At 44.3% G+C, this 24,989-nt stretch overlaps 2 protein-coding genes across 2 annotated transcripts in view; both read right to left on the bottom strand.

The window, feature by feature from the left end:
• The window catches only part of GRXCR1 (glutaredoxin and cysteine rich domain containing 1), a 54,444-nt gene extending 37,699 nt beyond the window's left edge, over positions 1–16,745 (bottom strand). Inside the window, exons 1-2 of the mRNA XM_083458462.1 lie at positions 16,650–16,745; positions 15,720–16,341 (exon numbers count right to left, since the gene is read on the bottom strand). Coding sequence (XP_083314588.1) covers positions 15,720–16,115 — 396 coding nt within the window. The 5' untranslated portion in view covers positions 16,116–16,341; positions 16,650–16,745. The remainder of the gene's footprint in view (positions 1–15,719; positions 16,342–16,649) is intronic.
• Positions 1–24,989, bottom strand: part of LOC310685552 (uncharacterized protein) — a 945,613-nt gene that overhangs the window by 854,290 nt on the left and 66,334 nt on the right. The gene's annotated exons all lie outside the window — the stretch shown is intronic.

Below are 24,989 nucleotides of genomic sequence, written 5' to 3'. Positions count from 1 at the left end.
CAAGTAGATAAATAGGTACTGCTCCGGCAGGAAGGTAAATGGCATTTCCGTATGCTGCTCTGCTTCACCAGAAGCAGCTTAGTCATGCTGGCCACATGACCCGGAAGCTGTATGCTGGCTCCCTCGGTCAATAAAGTGAGATGAGCGCCGCAACCCCAGAGTTGGTCACGACTGGACCTAATGGTCAGGGGTCCCTTTACCTAAATATGCAGTTTTGGAGCAGGGAGTGAGACACAAACTGACTGCTTGTGTGAGTCTCCCTCATCCCCACTGTCCAACTTCATCTTTTAACAGACTCGGATCTTTTCGAGTGCACACAATGAAACCCAGGGTAAGAACTCTACAAAATAATAACCCAAACAATATGTGTTAATGTTACTGGAACAGTAGAACCTTGGTTGCCGGATGGCTTACTTGCCGCACAAATCAACTCCTGAACGCCACAAACCTGGAAATAAGTGTTCTGGTTTGCAAACGTTTTTCGGAAGCTGAGCATCCAACGCGGCTTCCGCTTGAGTGCAGGAAGCTCCTGCAGCCAATCGGAAACTGCGTCTTGGTTTTCGAATGGACTCCCAGAACGGATTAAGTTCAAGAACCAAGGTACCACTGTAGTCTGTTTATGGATCCACATTTTAACCACTTGTAAAAAAAAAAAAAAGAAGAAAAGGTAAAGGACCCCTGACAGGTAAGTCCAGTGACATATAACTCTGGGGTTGCGGCACTCATCTCGCTTTAAAGGACAAGGGAGCCGGCATTTGTCCGCAGTTTTTCCGGGTTATGTGGCCAGCATGACTAAGCCGCTTCTGACGAACCAGAGCAGCGCACGGAAATGCCATTTTCTTTCCCACCGGAGTGGTACCTATTTATCTACTTGCACTTTGACGTGCTTTCGAACTGCTAGGTTGGCAGGAGCAGGGACCGAGCAACGGGAGCTCATCCCATCGTGGGGATTCGAACCGCCAACCTTCTGATCGGCAAGCCCAAGAGGCTCAGTGGTTACAGTACAGTAATAAATCAAGATTATTTTGGACTGCATTATTAAAGGTAAAGGTAAAGGGACCCCTGAACATTAGGTCCAGTCGTGGCCGACTCTGGGGTTGTGGCGCTCATCTCGTTTTATTGGCCGACGGAGCCAGCATACAGCTTCCGGGTCATGTGGCCAGCATGACTAAGCTGCTTCTGGCAAACCAGAGCCATGCACGGAAACGCCGTTTACCTTCCCGCTGGAGCGGTACCTATTTATCTACTTGCACTTTGACGTGCTTTCGATCTGCTAGGTTGGCAGGAGCTGGGACCAAGCAACGGGAGCTCACCCCATCGTGGGGATTCGAACCGCCAACCTTCTGATCGGCAAGCCCAAGAGGCTCAGTGGTTACAGTACAGTAATAAATCAAGATTATTTTGGACTGCATTATTAAAGGTAAAGGTAAAGGGACCCCTGAACATTAGGTCCAGTCGTGGCAGACTCTGGGGTTGCGGCGCTCATCTCGCTTTATTGGCCAACGGAGCCGGCATACAGCTTCCGGGTCATGTGGCCAGCATGACTAAGCCACTTCTGGCAAACCAGAACAGTGCACAGAAACGCCGTTTACCTTCCCGCCGGAGCGGTACCTATTTATCTACTTTGACGTGCTTTCGAACTGCTAGGTTGGCAGGAGCTGGGACCAAGCAACGGGAGCTCACCCCATCGTGGGGATTCGAACCGCCGACCTTCTGATTGGCAAGTCCTAGGCTCTGTGGTTTAGACCACATTGTTACCTGCGTCCCTTTAACCACTTGTAAGACACCCAAATAAATATTCCAAATTAAGGACGAGCCTTGTTTCTTCCCTTCCAGGAAAGGATTCCAATGAGTTCATTCCCAAGCAAACATGTTGTCATGGATAAGGAAACGACTTCCTGTCTTGCCATCATGAGTTGTGCTCTTGTGTGTTGCACACGGTTTTGTGTGGAAATCCCAGAGTTGCCAACCTTCCCTTCCCCGCCCCCTCCCAGCACCACCTCCAGCAGAGCTTGTGGTCTTTTAAACAGTCATATGCTAGGCAGCAATGAAACAGGTTTTCCCAGCATGAATATTTCTGCCTTTCATATGTCAAAGCAGGGGGCGAGGAGACCGTTACAGTCCTATTCTATTTATGAGCCAGTTTTGAGAGCAAGTTCTTAGTAAAGAAACAGATAACAGCAAATCTTACACACGCTCACGACATTATTTTTTCATGATGCGGTTGGCATCTTTCTCTGAAAATACAGGTGGAAATATCCCTTTAGTTTCCAGAGTGATGGTGTTAAAATGCCTTCTACTGCATAGGCTAGCTATCCAGATGGCTTTTTGTCATCTTTCCTGTCAGGTGTGAAATAAGCATCTTCCTCACGAGGTTTGCAACGACCTCTTCAGTTGATTTTCGGAGGGGAGAAACTATGAAGTATTCCATGGCTCCTTTTCCTGAACCTATTGCTTAATTTGTCTTCCCCCCGCCACTTTTTTTCAAAAAAAACATTTCACTAAGAAAGTGTTGAAATGTGCCGTGAAGGAAACAAAAGCAGAGAAATGAATCACAGAATCATAGAATGGTAGAGTCGGAAAAGAATCCCGTCGGGGGGTCATCTAGTCCAACCCCCTGAAATGCAGGAATCTCAACTAGATCATACAGAACAGATGGCCATCTAATCTGTGCTTTAAAATCTACTTAAAGAATAAAATAATAAAACATGGAATCAATCGCAAAATATAGACCGACCTAGAAGAAGAAGAAGAAAACTAACAAGCCAGCTTTCAATATTTTTTACTAACAATGCAAACCACAGCTAAGATGGGGAGGGTCAGCAGTCAGCAATACAGTGGTACCTCGGGTTAAGAACTTAATTTGCTCTGGAGGTCCGTTCTTAACCTGAAACTGTTCTTAACCTGAAGCACCACTTTAGCTAATGGGGCCTTCTGCTGCTGCCGCACTGCCGGAGCACGATTTCTGTTCTCATCCTGAAGCTAAGTTCTTAACCCGAGGTACTATTTCTGGGTTAGCGGAGTCTGTAACCTGAAGCGTATGTAACCCAAGGTACCACTGTATTAAAGGACAAATGAAAAAGATTTGCCTTGCAATTTCTTCTAAGAGCCTGCAAGGCAGCAAAGCTACACCACAAGCTACATTTGGAAGCAAGGTTGCTATATCCAGAGGATTGGTTATCAGAAGATGGAGCGATGGTACCATGATTCACAGTCCTTTCCTGTTGCTTACTAGCAATAAAGGGGAGGATCAGAATGAAATGGTCAGTCCTATATGCCTGAATATTCCGTATCACTGCCCAACTCTGAGTTTTTGTTTGTTCATAAGCAAGTTCTAATTGTTCCTCTTACATATATCATCTATGCTACTGTCTTTATGCCTCCCTCTTAATAATAAAAAGGTAAAGGGACCCCTGACCATTAGGTCCAGTCGTGACTGACTCTGGGGTTGCGGCGCTCATCTCGCTTTATTGGCCGAGGGAGCCGGCGTACAGCTTCTGGGTCATGTGACTAGCATGACTAAGCCGCTTCTGGTGAACCAGAGCAGCGCACGGAAACGCCGTTTACCTTCCTGCTGGAGCGGTACACCTATTTATCTACTTGCACTTTGAGGTGCTTTCGAACTGCTAGGTTGGCAGGAGCAGGGACCGAGCAATGGGAGCTCACCCCGTCTCGGGGATTCGAACCGCTGACCTTCTGATCCACAAGTCCTAGGCTCTGTGGTTTAACCCACAGTGCCACCCGCATCGCCCTCTTAATAATACCGTCCAGCAAAAGAGAGAGAGAGAGAATCCAAAGAATGCAAAACTTAACAATGTTTCTCTGAATGGTAATACAGTGGATTCTTGGTTCTCAAACGTCTTGGTACCCAAACAACGTGGAACCCAAACAATGCAAACCCGGAAGTAAGTGTTCCAGTTTGCAAACTTTTTCCGGAAGTCAAATGCGCTCCATTTTGAGTGCCACACTTTCAATTTGAGTGTTACGCTGAAGTCTGTTTTTGTTATTTATTAGCGTTTTTGTTTTTGCTGCTTTTTGTTTTTTTGTTTTTGTGACTATGTGGAACCCTGTTCAGCTACTGATTAATTGATTGATTGTGTGACTGCAGTACATTGCTTATTGCTTTCATGTTATGGGTCAATGGTCTCATTAGATAGAAAAATTCATGTAAAATTGCTGTTTTAGGGGTTGTTTTAAAAGTCTGGAATGGATTAATCCATTTTGCATTACTTTCTATGGGAAAGTGCACCTTGGTTTTGGAACGCTTTGGTTTTGGAACAGACTTCCGGAACGGATTAAGTTTGAGAACCAAGGTATCACTGTATAACATCTGCTTAGACATTGTTTAATATTCAGTGTGCTATGCAGCAGCAGCATGGTCCTGTGCTTACAATTCACAGAGCAATTTGTATAGAAGCAGAACTAAACCGATGCTAATAGTCGGTTAATGTCTCTGTATTAAAAAAGTAGGAAATGTAATGAAGTCCACTCTCAGGAAGGAATTCAACATCACATTAGTTTAAAGTCACCTAGCTATGTTCTAGTCTAGTTCTAGCTTCTAGCTTTTAGTCTAGTCTAGTTCTAGTGGCTTTTTAAAAAAAAGAAGGCTCAAGAAGCCAGTATGGTTCCTATGTCTGGCTGCACAACAGCCTGCTATAGCCCCAATACTTTCTGTGCACAGGCTGTTGCACTACAAGCTTCCGCTAGAGCAACTGTTACACTTCACCTCACGGACTCAGCTATACAGCTGCAAATATAACGTTTTACGTGCATTGTACAAATGTGACACTAGGTGGCGATAGTGAGCTTACGGCAAATTCAATATATTCAGACCTTGAAGCACGGCACGGGGGAAGCCGCACAAAATTTATAATAGGCCATGTAATTGATTTCTATTTGAAGTGGTATTGGTGTTTGGTAATATAATATAATATAATATAATATAATATAATATAATATAATATAATATAATATAATATAATATAATATAATATAATATAATATAATATAATATAATATAATATAATATTATAATATAATATGGTGCATGTTGGATTTTTGTAATTTGAAAATTAATTTATACACACACACACACACACACACACACACATACAGTGGTACCTTGGGTTACATATGCTTCAGGTTACAGACACTTCAGGTTACAGACTCCACTAACCCAGAAATAGTACCTCGGGTTAAGAACTTTAGTTCAGGATGAGAACAGAAATCGTGCTCCGGCGGCAGCGGGAGGCCCAATTAGCTAAAGTGGTACCTCAGGTTAAGAACAGTTTCAGGTTAAGAACGGACCTCCGGAACAAATTAAGTACTTAACCCGAGGTACCACTGTATATGTGTGTGTGTGTGTATATATATATGCGCTTTTTTAAAAAAAAAGCATTTTCACAGCATTTTTTGTATGTGTCTAGATTCCATCATCTCTCTCTGATTGCTCAACTGGCCTTCAGATAACACTGAATCCATGCCTGTACGTCTATAAAAAGAGCATTAGCATCCCTCAGCTTATAAAATACTGCACATACGTCAGGAAACATGCGGACTATATAGAAGCAAATCTTTTTTGGGTGGGTTGCGCTTGACTAAGATTACTAAGCTCCTTATACAAGTGGCAAGCATTTTCATAACTTTAGGGTTTAATATATCCCGGGGTAGGTTTCCTGTGTTCCTGCTGATATCTGTAGAACTTGCACTGGTCAGTTGATTCCGTTTCACTTATGAAAGTCAGCTCAAGTTAGCTGCGCTCAGCTCACACAAGATCTGGTATCAGGAAGCCTTGATCAGGAGCTGTCAAGAGAGGATGTTGACACCTCACACCCAAAGTGTCCTGCAAGAGTCACAGGAAGAGCCACAAAGAGCCAGTATCCATGGGAGCTTCAGCTAGGGGAACAAATCTTCCAATTTAATTTTCTCTCCATTGCTGCACATTTCTGTAACAATTTGAAATTTTAAAAAAATCTTCACGAAAAATTGCAAGCGTTTTAGTGCCAATGTCTCCCGATAAACACATTTTCCTGTGCGTTTTTGACAAACGTACACATTTTTTTTCAAGCCGTTCCCCCCTAATTCAATGCATTTTATGTTATTTTCATGAATGTGTGCATTTCTATGCACACTTTACCCTAATATATGCAAGTTTTTGTACATTTTACTTGGCTGGGGAACAGAACTGCAAAATTCAGAGAAGTGTGAATTCCAACGGGAAGCTGTGTTTTGATTCATTGCTTTGGAACATGCAGGTTATATAGCTTTGCCTTTAAATGTGAACCGAATCACCTTTCTCCTTCCATCCCTACTTACAGCCCACTTGTATGCACTCTTGCTGAGAGGTACACATGCCAAAAGCACAAATTTCATTGCCCCAAATTGTTAAAATTGCCTGCTCCTTCTGCAGTCGATGAGGGGACGCAGGTGGTGCTGTGGGTTAAACCACAGAGCCTAGGGCTTGCCAATCAGAAGGTCGGCAGTTTGAATCCCTGCGGCGGGGTGAGCTCCCGTTGCTCGGTCCCTGCTCTTGCCAACCTAGCAGTTCAAAAGCACATCAAAGTGCAAGTAGATAAATAGGCACCACTCCGGCGGGAAGGTAAATAGCATTTCCATGTGCTGCTCTGGTTCACCAGAAGCGGCTTAGCCATGCTGGCCACATGACCCGGAAGCTGTACGCCGGCTCCCTCGGCCAATAAAGCGAGATGAGTGCCGCAACCCCAGAGTCAGTCATGACTGGACCTAATGGTCAGGGGTCCTTTTTTTCTGAAGTTGATAAAAACCACAATTGTCATTAGGATGTATTTCGAAAAAAGATGTTCTCAGATGATGCATCTTTTTCATAAGTTGGCTTTGCTTGAGTACAAAAGCAGGTTCTTGCCAAATGTTGATTCTTCCCTTTCTGAAATATAGCTTGCTGTTCTCCTACATGACCTGGATTGCGACCAAAATCCTAACCACATTTACCTGGCGGTAAGAATTTGATGGGACCTACTTCTGAGTAGACATGGTTAAGGTTCCAGCCTCAATGCCTGACTGAATAATCTACAAGGCTCCATCCGAATGCTTCACAAGGTTTTCAAGCAACTACTTTTAATGGTTCAAATTCTGAAAATGGATGTTTCAAGTATATTGGACCCCAGTCCACCTAGGAAGGAATGGGCTGGTTCAGATAGTTGCTGGTGATGTAAGGCTGATAATACTTCTTTGAGGCATGTGGTGCAGGTGTGTCCTGTGTTGTCTTCCTTCTAGTCAGAAATTAATTTTGTTTTGGAAAAACTCTTTATATTTGCAGATATTCGCAGGTTTTTTAATGATGTTCCTGCAATGTGGGAGACTAACAATGAAAGTGGACCCTGCGAGCCTTTAGAGACTGATACTTTGAGGATGGAAGAATAAACACCCACCATCTATTACTATTGTCTGAAATCTTCCTGCTCTATCTGCTTTTGAATATATATATATCTCTGCATTTGAGTATACCATCATCAACCTTGTTTTGTTATCAATTCAGACATCCAAATATATAGTAAACTGCCCTGAAATCTATGGATTGAAGGGAAGTATACAAATTTAATAAATCAATAAAAAAAATAGATTCAGGTAGGTAGCCGTGTTGGTCTGACAGTCAAAATAAATTAAAAAATTAAAAAATTGTCCAGTAGCGCCTTAGAGACCAACTAAGTTTGTTCTGAGTATAAGGTTTCATGTGCATACACACTTCTTTAGATACTTCAGATTCTTCTGGTATCTGAAGAAGTGTGCATGCACACGAAAGCTTATACCCAGAACATTAGTTGGTCTCTAAGGTGCTACTGGACAATTTTTTAATTAAAAAAATAAATATTTCAGTTAGGAGTGATGGCTCATCCTTTCTGTACGGTGAGCTGACATTAATCCTCTCTTTTTATTTCATTCTGTTATATTTGCAACTAATGTATTTTTAAAAAAAGATAAGCAAGGTCACTATTATTTTCATGCGAAGGAAGGGGAACAGTGGTTAAAAAGCAGTGTTTTGGCAAGAGCTGACTAGTCTAGTCAACTCAACTGAGATTTGAATTCAGATTTCTAAATTCCAAGCAGTCCGTCCATTGGAAGAGAAGGCCTCTCCAGGTTTCAGAAAGATAGTGTTTAACTCTAGCCCAGCACGCCTTTGGTTTAGCATGGCAAGCCAGGCGACACTCAGAACCCCTCATTCTCAGTCCCAAAGGTACAAAAGCCCACAGAAAGGGGCCACCAATGAAATTGCTACGTCACCTTTTCTTCTAGCTGCTTTGCCTGGAGGATGTGGAAAGATGTTGTCATGGCAACTGCATTTCCCTTCTCATTGAAGCAAGCAAAAGAAGATGAGGGGGGAGGGGTTGCCATAGCAACTTTTTCCACACCAGACACCAGCAGCAATCAAAAGGCAAGTCGGGAGGGATAAATAAAACCCCCATGGGGCAGCAGTAGCATTGCCTTCTTGGAATATTGAAGGCTCTAGTCCTGGCACATCTGCTTTGTGGAAAAGCAGAGTGCAAGCTGGTGGCGTGCCAAATTATTTTTGAGCCAAAATTGACCATTTGAAAGGGCATGAAAGTTATGCAGACCCTCTCCATCCCCCGCAAGAATCTATTTTCCATGCTTTTGTGTATATATTTGTGCCATCCCTATTAGAAACCATTTAGCTCCTCAGTACACTACTGATTTGAATTCTGGTGCTGAAGGAGACTCTTGAGAGTCCCATGGACTGCAAGAAAATCAAACCAATCCATTCTTAGGGAAATCAGCCCTGAGTGCTCACTGAAAGGACAGATCCTGAAACTGAGGCTCCAATACTTTGGCCACCTCATGAGAAGAGAAGACTCCCTGGAAAAGACCCTGATGCTGGGAAAGATGGAGGGCACAAGGAGAAGGGGACAAAAGAGGACGAGATGGTTGGACAGTGTTCTCGAAGCTACCAGCATGAGTTTGACCAAACTGCAGGAGGCAGTGGAAGACAGGAGTGCCTGGCGTACTCTGGTCCATGGGGTCACGAAGAGTCAGACACGACTAAACAACAAAACAACAACAACACACTACTGCTCTGGTTTGCCAGAAGCGGCTTAGTCATGCTGGCCACATGACCCGGAAGCTGTACGTCAGCTCCCTTGAGCGCCGCAGAGCAACCCCAGAGTTGGGCACGACTGGACCTAATGGTCAGGGGTCCCTTTACCTTTTACCTTTTAAATGACCTGCTAATGCAGCCCAACTCTGCCTTTTGTCGCCTTCTCCTATCTTAAATAGCTTCCTCGTGTTTTTAGTTGAAAAGAGAATTTGTAAGTAGGTCAACTGTGTGGACCTTTTTTAGTAAGAGAGAATTTTGAAGCAGTGTTAGGCCCAAGAGATCCTATTTAAGAGAAACGGTTTCAGTTAAATCTAGGACGGGTTGGGGAACTTTTTTTCCCTTCAGTCTGAGGGTCTCATTCTCCTCTGGGCAGCATTCTGGGGGACACATGCTAGTCGTGGCCAGAAGCAAAAGGAGGCGGGGCAACATATTCAAATTTTTACCTTTATACAAGAGACTAGTTTCTACACACACACACACACACACACACACACACATACACACACACACCTCTTTATCCTCCATCCAAACAAGTAAGAGACATTGTTGTTGTTGTTGTTTAGTCATGTCTGACTCTTCGTGACCCCCTGGACCAGAGCACACCAGACACTCCTGTCTTCCACTGCCTCCCGCAGTTTGGTCAAACTCATGTTGGTAGCTTCGACAACACTGTCAAACCATCTCATCCTCTGTCGTCCCTTCTCCTTGTGCCCTCAATCTTTCCCAACATCAGGGTATTTTCCAGGGAGTCTTCTCTTCTCATGAGGTGGCCAAAGTATTGGAGCCTCAGCTTCACGATCTGTCCTTCCAGTGAACACTCAGGACTGATTTCCTTAAGAATGGAGAGGTTTGATCTTCTTGCAGTCCATGGGACTCTCAAGAGTCTCCTCCAGCACCATAATTCAAAAGCATCAATTCTTTGGCAATCAGCCTTCTTTATGGTCCAGCTCTCACTTCCATACATCACTACTGGGAAAACCACAGCTTTAACTATACAGACCTTTGTCGGCAAGGTGATGTCTCTACTTTTTAAGACACATTATTAGAGTTCAAAGACACATACCAACCAGGCAAAAACACTCCAAGAGGATGCAAAGCAGAACCAGTGAGGGGTGTAATCTAAGAAAAGGGAGTTTCACAGGGGAGAGCCCTGAGGGCCAGGTTGGAAGGCTTTGAAGGCCACATTTGGCTCTCTGAAGTTTCCCATCTATTATCCAAGTTCCCCATTGAGGACATATTTTTGGCAGCTTTATGACAGAGGATCAGAAATCAATATCTTTCTGACTGGGTGGTTCAGATGTTAGGTGTGATATTTTTTCCCCCTGGGCTTCTGAAATCAGATGACTACTTTATTCCATAAATATTGTTCAAAGGTTATGTGACGAATGCTCTCTGTTCATTACTTTAGAGAAAAGAGCATCATATAATTGGGTTGATTTGCACGTGTGTATTCATCATTTCATGGCTCTCAGCAGAATGTGTTGACTTCCTCTGTTGAAAAGTATCACCTCTGAGAGACATTGAAGGCAATAGATATGAAAGCTCAGACTAATTTATGGTGTCTGCTTTACACATCCAAGTCACATCACTTGATCCTGCCATCAGCTGGGTACTTGGACTGTCAATGAGCTGGGGAAAATTCGGCGGAGAAAACAAGAAGCTGAAGACAGATTATGGAAAACTATTGCAGCCTTGTCCCACTCACAGACCTCTGTGACAGCAGAGCCATCTTAGCTCTGTGCATAGGTTCAAACCACTTGTTGAGGAATATGTCTTACATGTGTATTGCTGATAGGACTCTGCAGTAGACAGTGGCATAGTTTGGGGGGCAGAGGGGCGGTTGCCTCAGGAGCAAAATTGTTTGGGGGCACAAAATTTCAACACCCAGTGCTGCCTCAATACAGCTGCACACTTCAGTTGCTGGGCTCTGTTGAAAATGGCTTCTTCATGCGAACCAGGAAGTAACCTCTCCAGGCAACAGAATGACTCTTCTTTTCTTATCTCTATAGCCGTGCTCTCCTGAGTGACGTGGACGCTTTTAGACAGTTGAATGCGCATGCGTACTCCATCTGTTTCCCTCTACCCATCCACCCTCCTCTGCACAGCCCCTGGCACTGGCAACCCATGCTACACCACTGCCAGTAGATCCTCCAAGTAGATTTACTTTATAAAGACTATGTGTTGGCTAGCTGTTGAAATGCAGAGTCACAACAGAGAACCAACTCAAAACCAGCTATCTGAGGTGGCTTTCTCCTACCACCAGAAACTAAAAATGCCCCACATACTATCTTTCTGCTTCTCTCACAGTCCCCTCAATCCCCTTCAGAAGATTGCCCTAGCCTAGATGTTGAGTAGATGAACCCCTGAGCTAATGAGCTGGTTACAAACCCTGCAAGGTCTTCAAGCGGAGGCAGCAGGAAAAACCTCAGAGAACATAGGTTTGGGAACCACTTGCACAATCCAAAGTTGTTTGATCCTTTATTTGATCCTATTTGAATTGTGAAAGTGTTGCATATTACATAGTGATTCCTCCTAAGCTGTGAGTTGCCTCTCTGTGCAGTTGTCTGCTTTGAATTCTATGTGAATAGTTGGGTATCAAGACCACATCCACTCACCCACTTAATTTTATTGCATATATATTTTAGGAATGCAGCTGATGTGCTGTGCATCCTGATGCACATTCACACTGCAGTGCTCATTCTGGTTCCACTTAATAAAGTGGCTGCATTTGTCTTTTGATGCAGAATGGAATTCATATATTCATCCCAGGTCACTCCTTGTTACATGTCACTATTAACAGAGTCAATGAGGTAGCTTAGGAAACTGCAATTAATCCAGAATGCGGCAGCTAGACTGGTGACTGGGAGTGGCTGCTGAGACCATATAACACCGGTCCTGAGAGACGTGCATTGACTCCCAGTATGTTTTCAAGCACAATTCAAAGTGTTGGTGCTGACCTTTAAAGCCCTAAACAGCCTCGGACCAGTATACCTGAAGGAGCATCTCCACCTCCATCATTCTGCCCAGATACTGAGGTCCAGCACCAAGGGCCTTCTGGGGTTCCCTCATTGCGAGAAGTGAGGTTACAGGGAACCAGGCAGAGGGCTTCTTGGTAGTGGTGCCTGCCCTGTGGAACGCCCTCCCATCAGATGTCAAGGAAATAAGCAACTATCTTACTTTTAAAAGACATCTGAAGGCAGCCCTGTTTAGGGAAATTTTAATGCTTAATGCTGTATTGTGTTTTTAATATTCGCTTGGAAGCCGCCCAGAGCGGCTGGGGAAACCCAGCCAGATGGGCAGGGTATAAATAATAAATTATTATTATTGCTTCGTGAGGAACTGTCTGGTCCAGGGGTGCCAACTTGAACAAAATATTGGAGGAGCCCAAGTAAGACCTACCCCACATAATCAATCACAAGACGCCTATCAACTTTGAGGGGGCTTCTATAGCCTGGTCTACTGCACCCCCTGCCTGACCACTACATTTGACCAGAAATTCTGCTGTGGGACGTCTGCCCATCAACCTTCATCATGGCATTCTGTTTAGCAGCACCTATCTTATGGAATTCTCTCCTTTTGAACACTGGACGCATATCTTCTGTACTAAGTTATAGTTGTTGCAAATTTTCTCATTTACTCAAGCTTTCCCTGCAAAGCAAACAGCCCTGTGTTTGGGGTTTTTGATGTGCTATATAGTTTGCATGCATATATGTGTGTGTTGAATTTTATACTGTTTCAATATATTTCTCATTGCACTCCACTTAATTAATGGTATATAATATTGTAACTATGTAAATAAAATGAGCCAAATAATACTCAACATTTAAAGGCTGAAAATGAGACTTAGAAAAATATAATTAGTTAAAAATTGATATTTTTAGATATATTTTTCTATTTCCTCAGTATACAAATATTAGGATTTTATATCAAGAAACCATACATTTAGGCTATAATCACACATCACCATACTCAGCTGACTTACTTCTGAGTAGACATGTATTGAATTCAATTGGCTTCTTTCTCTAAGAGTCCTGAAATTTATTGTACAAAGAAGGTTGCAGCCTAAGTACTCAGAATGGGGAAAAATTCAAATGAAGCAATTTAACCCTTTCCTGCAGCTAGTGAGAAGAGGGTCTTATTAAGACAGAGAGCTCTAACTCAGTTTTCATTTCCCCTCTACTAAAGTGTTTTTGTGTGTCCATTATTCATTATCAAAGTTAACATTCTTGGTTCGACAAGTTGGTGGGAGTTTGCAAGTATGCATTTTTTACATAAGGAAGATGTAAAGATGCAAACAGTTGCCTAAAGCTGTTAAAATTATATCATATGACTATGCTGTAATGAGACATTTCCATTCTTAATCCGTTTTCAGAAGTCCAAAATTAATGCTTCACATACGTAATCATTTCAAGACTTAATATGACATGCAAAGAGCATTCATTATTTTCAACCTGAAAATCACCAGAAGGAAAGGGTGATAAGAGGGATTAATAATTTATTTGCAACCTTAGTATATCTCACCAGGAATTACTGGGTTGTATTCAACAGAGATCGTAGGGCCTCCAGTAGCAGAGCAGGGAGAGAAGTAATTTTCAGTGGTGTCCCCTCCCACCTGCAGCCCCCTAAATTTACTCTGGAGGGTCCCCCAACCGTCTGGAGCAGATTTAGGGAGGCGATAGTCTGTAGTAGTGGGACGCGGGTGGCGCTGTGGGTTAAAGCCTCAGCGCCTAGGGCTTGCCGATCGCAAGGTCGGCGGTTCGAATCCCCGTGGCGGGGTGCGCTCCCACTGTTCGGTCCCAGCGCCTGCCAACCTAGCAGTTCGAAAGCACTCCCGGGTGCAAGTAGATAAATAGGGACCGCTTATTAGCGGGAAGGTAAAGGGCTTTCCGTGTGCGGCTCTGGCTCGCCAGAGCAGCGTTGTCACGCTGGCCACGTGACCTGGAAGTGTCTTCGGACAGCGCTGGCCCCCGGCCTCTTTGAGTGAGATGGGCGCACAACCCTAGAGTCTGTGAAGACTGGCCCGTATGGGCAGGGGTACCTTTACCTTTACCTTTAGTCTGTAGTAGAAAGGGTGAATCACCAAAAGTTTCTTTCCTCCCTGTTCCACTGATGGTAACCTTTGTGTCAGGTGTGCAACAGCACCAGATACAACCCGCCATTAGGTAGGATGGACATGTTTCAGCCAGTCCTCGGAATATTTAAGTCCTCTGGACTTCAGTGGCAGAAGGTGACAATGCAATTGCCTGTATGTCTACTCAGAAGAAAGGAAAGGTAAATGCGCAGAGGATTGCACCTTTAGGCATGTATTTAATCATCCCATTAAAAGGGTAAGTCTGAAAAGTGCTTGACTGAGGCTAGATCATCTAACTCCTGCTTGTAAAAACCAACAATGGTTTTCAGGGGTTAATTCAAGTTGGATATCACCAGGGCTAGGGCTAAAATCCAGAACAGGTTGATCAAGAAGGAAGGAAGAAATCTCCCTTGAGAATTCGTATTCTTCACCATCAAGGAGCACTTCAAACACGACAAAATTCCTACATGTAAGAAAAATCTTGCAGACAAGTATGCACTGGTCTTTTTCACTTTAAATCTCAAATTGCATAGTGGCACAGCTACAAACCCAAAAGTCCGCAGTTCAATTTTTGCCTTTGCTAGGACCCAACTAGATAATCTTTAGGCAAGTTACAAACTATTGGCTCTGCTCCCCATATCCACTGTTACATAATAATGCTAGTCTACCTTAGAGGATTATAAGAGAGATCAGTTGTAGTGCTAGATGATAATAATGTCATTGCTGTGAGAAGCATGTTTTTACAATATTGAAATTGATCATTAAAAACAGGACTGATGAACCACATCAGAACCTGATATAAAAAGGAAATATTTTTGACAAAGCCAATTTTTAAATGAAATGATGAACAGCAGTCTATTTCAGATGGCATCTTCCAAAGGGAGCATCATTTAAACTCTACATTGCCTGTCCCACTCCCAGCATTCCCATGTGCAGTGGCCCCGCCCCCTTTTGACCTGACCTGACCTTTCAGGTATCGTGCATGAAGGACTGGGAGGAGATTCTCACAGAGTTCCACTGAACATGTTTAGAATAATTTCTGCAATCTGGAGTCTCGATTGTACAGTTCCTGATCGTGGGGAGAATTCTAGTCAACATGGTTAGAATTCTCCCCATGACATGAGGGCTTTTGGAGCAAAGCCTGGGAGTTCACCCCAGTACCCTTACACTATTTGAGTCACCACATATTTATTTTGATCACCTGAGCAGGACTAACTACATACCACCAAAGTGCTTGAAAAGAATATTTAATACAACATGTGGTGAAGATCTTTCCAGAGACCTTTAGAGTGTTCCCCTTTGAGGTTTTTGGGGGGCACGATCTAGTCTGCAGGCTTCCGGTAATGTCAATTTTTATTTTTATTTCTTGCTTTTGTTGCAAAGATATCAAAGGCTGACCTCTAGATCAAAAGGAGCTCTCACTTTAGGCATTAATCTCTGGGATGTTGTTATGAACTCTGACTGTAGAGCATACATAGACAAAAATATGGCGCGTGCTTTGGGATAATTTGAAAGTGGAGACAGACAGAGGCTGTAGACTAGGAGCAAAGCCGTTTCACTTACCTCAAATACCTTTGTTAAATTGTCAAAGAGGGCTTGACCAGCACTGACTTTGTGCTTGACTCCTCGAACGGTGCCATTTTTGCTGAGGATGTTGACTCTTTTGGTGCCAAATCCTCTCTCTTTGGCAGCTCTCACGAAAATGAGCATGTCATCGCCCACCTTCTCGTTCTCATCCCACTCCAACCCAAGGTTTCCGTTGTGCGGCCCGTCCGATTCACTCAGCCTGCTGTTTGGGTCTGTTTCCGAGCTGCTGGTGCACTCGGAATCCAATGAGTCAGAGGTCTCCCCGTCGGCGTACACCTCCTTGAGCACTCTCCCGCTGTGAGAAGAAGCGACCCGGAATCGGACTTTCCTCAGCTGCCTCTCGCCCTCGCCCTTGCTGTCGCTCTTAAACATTGTCCCATCCGCCGAAATCAGCCGCTTACATCCTACTGGTCTAGGTTGTCATCGCATTTGCCAGATTCTCACACTTAAAACAATATCAAAGTTGTTTTCCACTGACGGCGCCACCGCTCATATGAAGCGAACATCGACAGGAAAGTGGAGTCCGAAGAAGCGGCAGAGCTGTTCAGCAATTAATAATGGATGCAGGCGTGTGCTATGGTTACCTTTAAACTAAAACCTGTAAAATGAGAGGAACGATTAAATATTCACGATCCATTGTGTATTTTCCTCAGTGTCAGAAAGGGGGTGGTGGTAAGAAAAAGAATCCAAGGCTGAAAGAAAGAAGCAGCTTAAGATATATCTAAGACATATATGTTAGTTTTCACAGCATAATAGAGACATAGGTGAAGAAAAGAGGAAATGTAGAAACCTTCCTGAGCTCCTGTTTCCTAACAGCGGCTGGCAGGTCCTCCACTTGCTGCTTGGAGCTATCTTCAAGCTGGCATCCTCAAATAACATTTTGTGGAGCAATCTTAGGCCAGTTACCTGTTACACCTTCCGAGCCGAGTCTTCTTGAAGTTGCTCAAATGGCCGCTTGCAGTCTGTGGCGAGCTGGCTCATCACAAACTGAGGCAGCTGTGTTGCTAACAGGTCCTCAGGCAATGAGGCGACGAAGGGAACTTCTGGCTTTTCGGATGTTGTTGGGTTCCAATTCCTATCAGCCCCAGCCAGCATGGCCTACAGCCAGAGATGTTGCATGCTGGAATCCAATGGCATTCTGAGGACCAAAGGTTCCCATCGCACCCACCCAGTAGCAGCTATTATCATCTGGTAAACTGACTCACTGTGAGGTTGGGGTAGTTTTGATGCCATCTCATGTATGTGATTTCACCTCTCTCACCTCCTTGAAAACACTCGGCTGCCCTTTCATGGGGGAACGGCCTTTGCCTTGTCCTTGTGCAATGGTGCATATGCATATTTACTCACAAGGAAGTCCCATTGGACTCGTTCCCTACTACTACTACCACCACCACCCTTCTCCCTCCCCATTCCTTTTTTCTCATTCCATCCACCCCTCCCAACCCCACACCAATTTTCAGTGAAAGCAGGCATTTGTCTGATGTTGTCTATGTGACTCTATAACACAAGCCACATACAGCACATCAATATAACATGTTGCTTCGTTTGTGGTGAACTGGATTTGCTGCTTGCCGAAATCAAAGGGCATATGGAAATACACCAGGGGATGCTGGGAGAAGCTAAAATAGTTTCAAGAAGACTAACAAAAAATCTCTGTAATAAAATGTTTAAAATATATAGCACCTACTCTTCTATATACTTTAAACATTTTATTACAGAGATTTTTTGTTAGCCTTCTTGAAACTATTTTCTTGAAACTATATAAAAAGTCTGCTGGAAACTATATAAAAATTATATAGCACCTACTCTTCTAGGGACATGGGTGGCGCTGTGGGTTAAACTACAGAGCCTAGGACTTGCCAATCAGAAGGTTGGCAGTTCGAATCCCCGGGACAGGGTGAGCTCCCATTGCTCAGTCCCTGCTCCTGCCAACCTAGCAGTTCGAAAGCACATCAAAGTGCAAGTAGATAAATAGGTATCGCTCCAGCGGGAAGGTAAACGGCGTTTCCGTGCGCTGCTCTGGTTCGCCAGAAGCGGCTTAGTCATGCTGGCTACATGACCCGGAAGCTGTACGCCGGCTCCCTTGGCCACTAAAGCGAGATGAGCTCCACAACCCCAGAGTCGGTCACGACTGGACCTTTACCTACTCTTCTGCTCTTCAGCTTCTTATATCTCAAGGCTTGAACCGTACCATTAAAGTAAAAAACGGTCTCAATCACTCAAATCATGCAACATTTTTAGCAGTATCCTGTATGAATCCAGTCTTAGAAGACATTTGTTTTCTCATGTGTTGATAACTTCTCAAAGTTAAAAGCATTTGTACCCATCTGTGTTTGTAGAATGCCAGGTTCATATCTTTGTCTATGAAAAACTGACCTTCTTGGCAGACCTTTTGATGAACACTGCAGACATGTTCTCAGACAAAGGTGAGTTTAGCTTTGGATGCAGTATTGTGATAATTATTACTCAGGAGTTAGAACTGTTGAAGTTTAATCATACTTAGGGTGTCTTCTTCCTGGTAACGGCACTAAACCCCATAATTACCGGGCTAAAAAGGTAACAAGTAACCTGTGGGAGGAAAAATTACCAAGCTCACAATGAGAAACTTTGCAGCTCATAATTCTTGAATGTCCTGATCCATTTCAATTTTCATCACTAAAAGGAGGTGAAGGCCCAAGTAAGATAGTGGAAACTGAGGCAAAGTCAGGACTTTGGACAAGGATCCAAGTGTTGATTCACCTCAGTAAGTTCTGGATCACAATTAATAGTCCTGCTGAGGCAGAAGGAGGAAATTGTTTTGGGACCTCCCTGAAGCAACAGCCAGAAGCATTATAATCTGGTCTAGCAGGTCAGATTTAGAGTCCTGCTTTCCAAGATAAATAGAAAATTCTTGGAAATAATAAATAGGCTTAGGGGTAGAATAAGAATATGTGGTAGTAAATACTAAGGAATAGAAAATTAATAAAGGAGAAGAGGTTAGTAAATGAAAGGAGTTAATATTAGTAGAAATATGAATTTGGAGAACTGCTATACAGGTGATATAAGGAAATTCATTTAGAGGGGACTCGAGGAAGTCAGCTATCAATGTAATGAGAATTAGGTATTTGAAGAAATATTTTTTTGTGTGTTTAGTTTATTGTAGTATAATCTGTTTTTCTTTGTTGTGTGTTTTGTTAGGTCATTTTTGTGATAATTGTGGAAAATCATTAATAAAATATTGTGGGGGGGGAAATAGAGTCCTGCTATCCAAGGGCTGCATCTAGCCAATTACAGGCCCAGTGTTTTTATATGTGCAGTCATTGCATTCTTCAGTGGCGTAGCGTGGGGGGTGCAGGGGGGGCCGGCCGCACCGGGCGCAACATCTGGGGGTTAGGGGGCGCAAATCGATGGGTTAGGGGACGCAAATCCATGGGTTAGGGGGCGCAAATCCATGGGTTAGGGGGCGCAAATCCACGGGTTAGGGGGCGCAAATTACTTGCCTTGCCCCGGGTGCTGACAACCCACGCTACGCCACTGGCATTCTTGATTTCAAGTTGCACTCTTCAGAATCCTTATTCTGCTGCTTCACCTCACCTCTCTTCTTCCAGTCCTGCTCCCACACCCTTCTTTGACCGACTTCCTCCTGCTCTCTTTTCTGCCCATTCTGTGCTCCACCTGTGCACAGCCCATGGTCCAAGACCCTCTGGAGCAGGCATGATGTCAATAGTTCTCTTGGAGCTCTTTCACTTCAGAAGCCCTGGAGAAGCGAAGGAGGCTTTGAGGCCTTAGGCCACGGGGAACCTTTATCAACCCAAGTACCACATTCCCTGCTGGGCCATCTTCCACAGATGGACATTTTTTACAGGGTACTATATTCTACACAGGGGGACATGGGTGGCGCTGTGGGTTAAACCACAGAGCCTAGGACTTGCCAATCAGAAGGTCGGTGGTTCGAATCCCCGCGACGGGGTGAGCTCCCGATGCTCGGTCCCTGCTCCTGCCAACCTAGCAGTTCGAAAGCAAGTGCAAGTAGATAAATAGGTACCACTCCGGCGGGAAGGTAAACGGCGTTTCCGTGCGCTGCTCTGGTTCGCCAGAAACAGCTTAGTCATGCTGGCCACATGACCCGGAAGCTGTACGCCGCCTCCCTTGGCCAATAAAGCGAGATGAGCATTGCAACCCCAGAGTTGGTCATGACTGGACCTAATGGTCAGGGGTCCCTTTACCTTTACCTTATATTCTACACACATGTACATCTCTATATCTAGATAAGCAAGAGGCATTATCAGAGTTCAGGAACACATTCCAGCCTGGCAAAAATCATTTGGGCTGTGAAGCAGCCCAAGACAGGTGTGTGGCCTGGGGACAGGTCCAAGGACCAGGTGGGGAGGCCTGGAAGGCCACATTCAGCCCCGGGGCTTAGGTTGATCACTCTCACCCAATGGCGTAGTGTGGGGAGGCCACAGGGCCACAAAATTGTTAGGGACACAAAATTTCAACATCCAGTGCTGCCTCAATACAGCTTCATGCTTCTGTCACTGGGCTCCGTTGAAAACAGTTTCTCCATGTGAACTAGGAAGTGATCTCTCTAGGGACGAACAAAGGCTAACTGACACCTGGGGCAGGGCAAACCGCCGGTTGCGCATGCGTGGCGCCACTACGTACGATGCGTGCACAGCGTCGCTACGTAGGGCGCATGTGCAGCGGCAATGTACGTACGATGCATGTGCTGTATGTAGCGACGCCGCACATGCGCTGTACATAGTGCTTTGCCGCCGCTGCTCAAGCACCATACGGAATGTGGCAGGTTCCTCTACTCATGGCTGCCTTCTTGTCACCCCCCCCCCTTGCGATGCCACTGGATCTCTCCAGACAATGGAATGAGTCTTCTTTTCTTAGCTCTACAGCTGCAATCTCCTGGGTGACACAGACCCCATTAAGCAGTTGAATGTGCATGCGTACTCCATATGTTTCCCTCCCTCCTTCCGACCCTACCCCCCCTCCATGCAGCCCTGGGCTCTGGCAACCCATGCTACGCCACTGCTCTCTCTGTAAGTTTATTGACAACTAGAGTTCAGTGAATTTCTTAAAGCTCTCCTCAGATTAACAAGATTTGTGTTTCTTTAAAAAAAATGGCGACAAGCTTGAGTATTTTTCTAAAGCGGTCTGAAGGCTCACCCTTTCCCAGCAGCAGTTACAGCACTGATGTCTGCATTAGATTACAATAAGCAACTGGATTGCCTCACAGGAACTTTCCCCACTCTGTAGAAATTATTCTCATTTATTTGACCGACAGCGCAATCCTACACACAGGTACAGCTCCCAGTGAGTCCAATGGGAATTACTCTCTGGTAAAATGGTGCAGGATTGAAGCCGTAGTTTGCTGTTGCCGATCTCAGTTGTTGATGTGTGGCCCTCTGCACCTTTAGAGTTCATACCAGGGGCGCCAACTTGAATAAAATATTGGGGGAGCAGGTAAGCTCCACCTTGCATAATCGATCACATGACATGGCACATGCACACCATTTGAATGACAATGCCCACCTCAGAAGCCCTTAGGAGTTGGCTTCTATGGTTCATACACAAGACCCCATCAGCATATAACATCTCTGGTCAGAAATCTGCACTTACTGCTTTTGTTACTGGGCCAAGTTCAAAGTGTTATGATTACTCTATAAAGCCCTTAACACTAGACATAGAAGGAACCTCCGCAGTCCCACTTAACAGAGATCAGAGTAAGGTGTGCAGATTTGGGGAATTCTTTGCTTCAATAGCCAGAGCACAGTAATGATTAATGGCACTTCATAACTTTAGCATCTAGCTGTCAGAAATGTTTTCTTCAAAAAAAATAATTGATTTATGTCCCTATCAGCTGCTATTTACACAAAAGAAATAAGCTAAAAATAATAAATGACAAGAGAGTCTTTTTCTTCTTCTTTGGCGATCACTTGTAACTGAGAGTATATTATATTTCACAGTATGAAGGAAAGTAAAAGCTTATACCTCAAACCTCATTCAAATAAGATATAAAGATATAAGATATAAATTGTCTTACTGTCTCTGATCACAAAATTGCTGCGTTTCTGCATAAACTGAATGTTGATAGACTTCTTGGCTTTATGTTACAGAAAAGCAAGGAAGATGATTATATGGATTGCTTGAGAAATCATGGTTTATACACATTGTGTAAAGATTTCATAACATAATGACACCCATTTGTGCCTGAGTACAAAGAAGAACCAAAGTTGTGGCCCGGGTCCAGACATTTCAGATATCTTTCAGGCAGGCTGAAAGCACACTGAAATGAATTTTCTGACTATTTTCACAGTAACTAACACATTGCTAAGCAATCCATACTCTGAGAAAAATGGAAAAACAGATCACATAGGCAGTGCCTACTCAAGTACACACAAAAGCCCTGGTTCACACTAGACAATGTATGCCAAGATACTCCCATTTGCTGTCATGGGTGGTGCTGTGGGTTAAACCACAGCGCCTAGGACTTGGTGGATCAGAAGGTCGGTGGTTCGAATCCCTGCGACGGGGTGAACTCCCGTTGCTCGGTCCCTGCTCCTGCCAACCTAGCAGTTCAAAAGCACGTCAAAGTGCAAGTAGATAAATAGGTACTGCTCTAGCGGGAAGGTAAACGGCGTTTCCGTGCACTGCTCTGGTTCGCCAGAAGCGGCTTAGTCATGCTGGCCACATGACCCAGAAGCTGTACGCCAGCCCCCTCGGCCAATAAAGCGAGACGAGTGCCGCAACCCCAGAGTTGGTCATGACTGGACCTAATGGTCAGGCGTCCCTTTACCTTAACCTTTACTCATTTCTCCTATATGTGAACCTGTCCTATGCATATCTGAAATATATACCATGAAGCCCACCAGGTGACCTTGGGCCAGTCACTGTCTCTCAGCTTAACCCACCTCACAGGGTTGTTGTGAAGATAAAATGGAGAGCAAGAGAGGTGCCAACTCCTGGGGGTAAGCCCTTTTGGGGCCCATTCCTATATTTTGGGAGGGGGCTAGGGGGGGCATGTCCAAAAAAATTGGGGTGGAAGGGACCGAACCCTAACTAGACTCAAGAAGATGTTTTCACAGAAATCCCAACGGTGGAAGAATGGCAGATGAAGATGTTGAACTTTTTGGAGCTAGCCGACCTGACTGGAAGAATCCGCGACCAGAAAGAAGAGGAATATCGAGAAGATTGGAAGAAATTTAAGGACTATTTGAATAAATATTGTAATATAAATAATTAGAAGTCACTTGAAAGCACCAAATAGGCCTAGGATTAAGTTAGGATTTAATTGTAAGTAAGTTGGATTAAGAACAGTAAGAAAAGAGTATAAGATAATTAATTGCTGGAAATAATTTTAGTTGAAGAATGATATTGGAGAGCTGTTACATGCAGATACAATGAAATTAAGAAGGGAGGGACCTGAGGAAGTCAATTAACAATGTAAGAGAAATTGGGTTTTCAAGGGATATGTGTTTAAGATTTCTTTTTTGTTTTTCTTTTTTAGTATTGTATTGTGTTTTCTTTTGTGTGTTCTTTTGTGTGTTTCCTTTTGCTTTTTTATGTTATATTTGTTATAATTGTGGAAAAATTAATTTAAAAAAATTTTTGGGGAAGAGAAGATGTTCAGAAATTCAAGTTTTGGAGAGTTCAGGCCAAACTAGACATTGCCATTCTGCAATGCCCATGTGTTTCTGCACAGCACAGTAGTTTCGAAAAGGCACCCCCCAAATCCCCTGTAAATGGGGACAGACATTAGATAATAAGGGCAATCGGGATGTAGGGTTTATTTGTGTGAAAGGCCAGCATTGCAGGAGAACTGAAGAAACTTAGGAATAAGAGTTCAGATAAGGACTACAGATGGAGTGAAAATGGCATTAAACGTTTACTGTCTCTACTAAAGAAATCCAAACCGCTTTTTCACAGCATTGTTAAAATGCTCTTCACAAGAGCCTAGCTGCTAAGAGAGGTGTGACAGTTAAAAGTGACACAGAGCTGCTAAAACAACATGCTTTAGATTTAGGATGGAAAAGGGAATTTGTACAGTGGAACTGAGACCGTGATAAAATGAAAGAGGGTTTTGAAGAAGTTTGTGTCTTTTTTTATTATGTTCTCACATTTGATAGACTTTTGGCGCTGTGGGTAAAAGCCTCAGCGCCTAGGACTTGCCGATCGAAAGGTTGGCGGTTCGAATCCCCGCGGCGGGGTGCGCTCCCGTCGCTCGGTCCCAGCGCCTGCCAACCTAGCAGTTCGAAAGCACCCCCGGGTGCAAGTAGATAAATAGGGACCGCTTACCAGCGGGAAGGTAAACGGCGTTCCGTGTGCTGCGCTGCCTCGCCAGATGCAGCTTGTCACGCTGGCCACGTGCCCCGGAAGTGTCTGCGGACAGCGCTGGCTCCCGGCCTCTAGAGTGAGATGAGTGCATAACCCTAGAGTCTGTCAAGACTGGCCCGTACGGGCAGGGGTACCTTTACCTTTATGCCCAGCAACAAAAATTAGGGGGGGGATCTTTATTGCATGTCACAGAAAAACCACTTCTCTTCTACATCCCAGTTTACATACAGAGTTTTTAAATCTGTTTGAGAGCTAGGGCCAATTTATATTCGGCTTTACAAGATGGTCAAGGTCTTTTGTATGTGTGTCTCTGCGTTTTGCTTCCACCTGATTGTGGAACAAGCGTGTGACTGAAAGCACCTTCAGCTGATATGCCAGCTGTGACCACACACCTGGGTGGAAAGAGCTTGGCCACAGTCCTTTGTGCTCTGGGTCATCTCCCATCCAGACTATTGCAATGAGCTGCCTTTAAAAACGATCTAGAAAACCGCAATTGGTTCAAAATAGACCTGCAAGACTATTAACTGGGGTTGTGTGTTTGGGGCTTATTAATCCAGGACAGATCCTGAAGCTGAGGCTCCAATACTTTAGCCACCTCATGAGAAGAGAAGACTCCCTGGAAAAGACCCTGATGCTGGGAAAGATGGAGGGCACAAGGAGAAGGGACGGCAGAGGACGAGATGGTTGGACAGTGTTCTCGAAGCTACAAACATGAGTCTGACCAAACTGCGGGTGGCAGTGGAAGACAGGAGTGCCTGGCGTGCTCTGGTCCATGGGGTCACAAAGAGTCGGACACAACTGAACGACTAAACAACAACAACAATCCAGGACATTACTGGTTGAACTGGGCTCCCATCCATTTCTGGGACCACACTGACCAGGGCTATTGTGGAGGCACAAGGTTGGAGAAGACTAGTACAG

The sequence above is a fragment of the Podarcis tiliguerta genome (assembly GCF_965153285.1).
Source record: "Podarcis tiliguerta genome assembly, chromosome: 9".
Taxonomy (NCBI): Eukaryota; Metazoa; Chordata; class Lepidosauria; order Squamata; family Lacertidae; genus Podarcis; species Podarcis tiliguerta.
The sequence above is the reverse complement of the archived record's forward strand: the minus strand, read 5'-3'. Positions and strand labels throughout refer to the sequence as shown.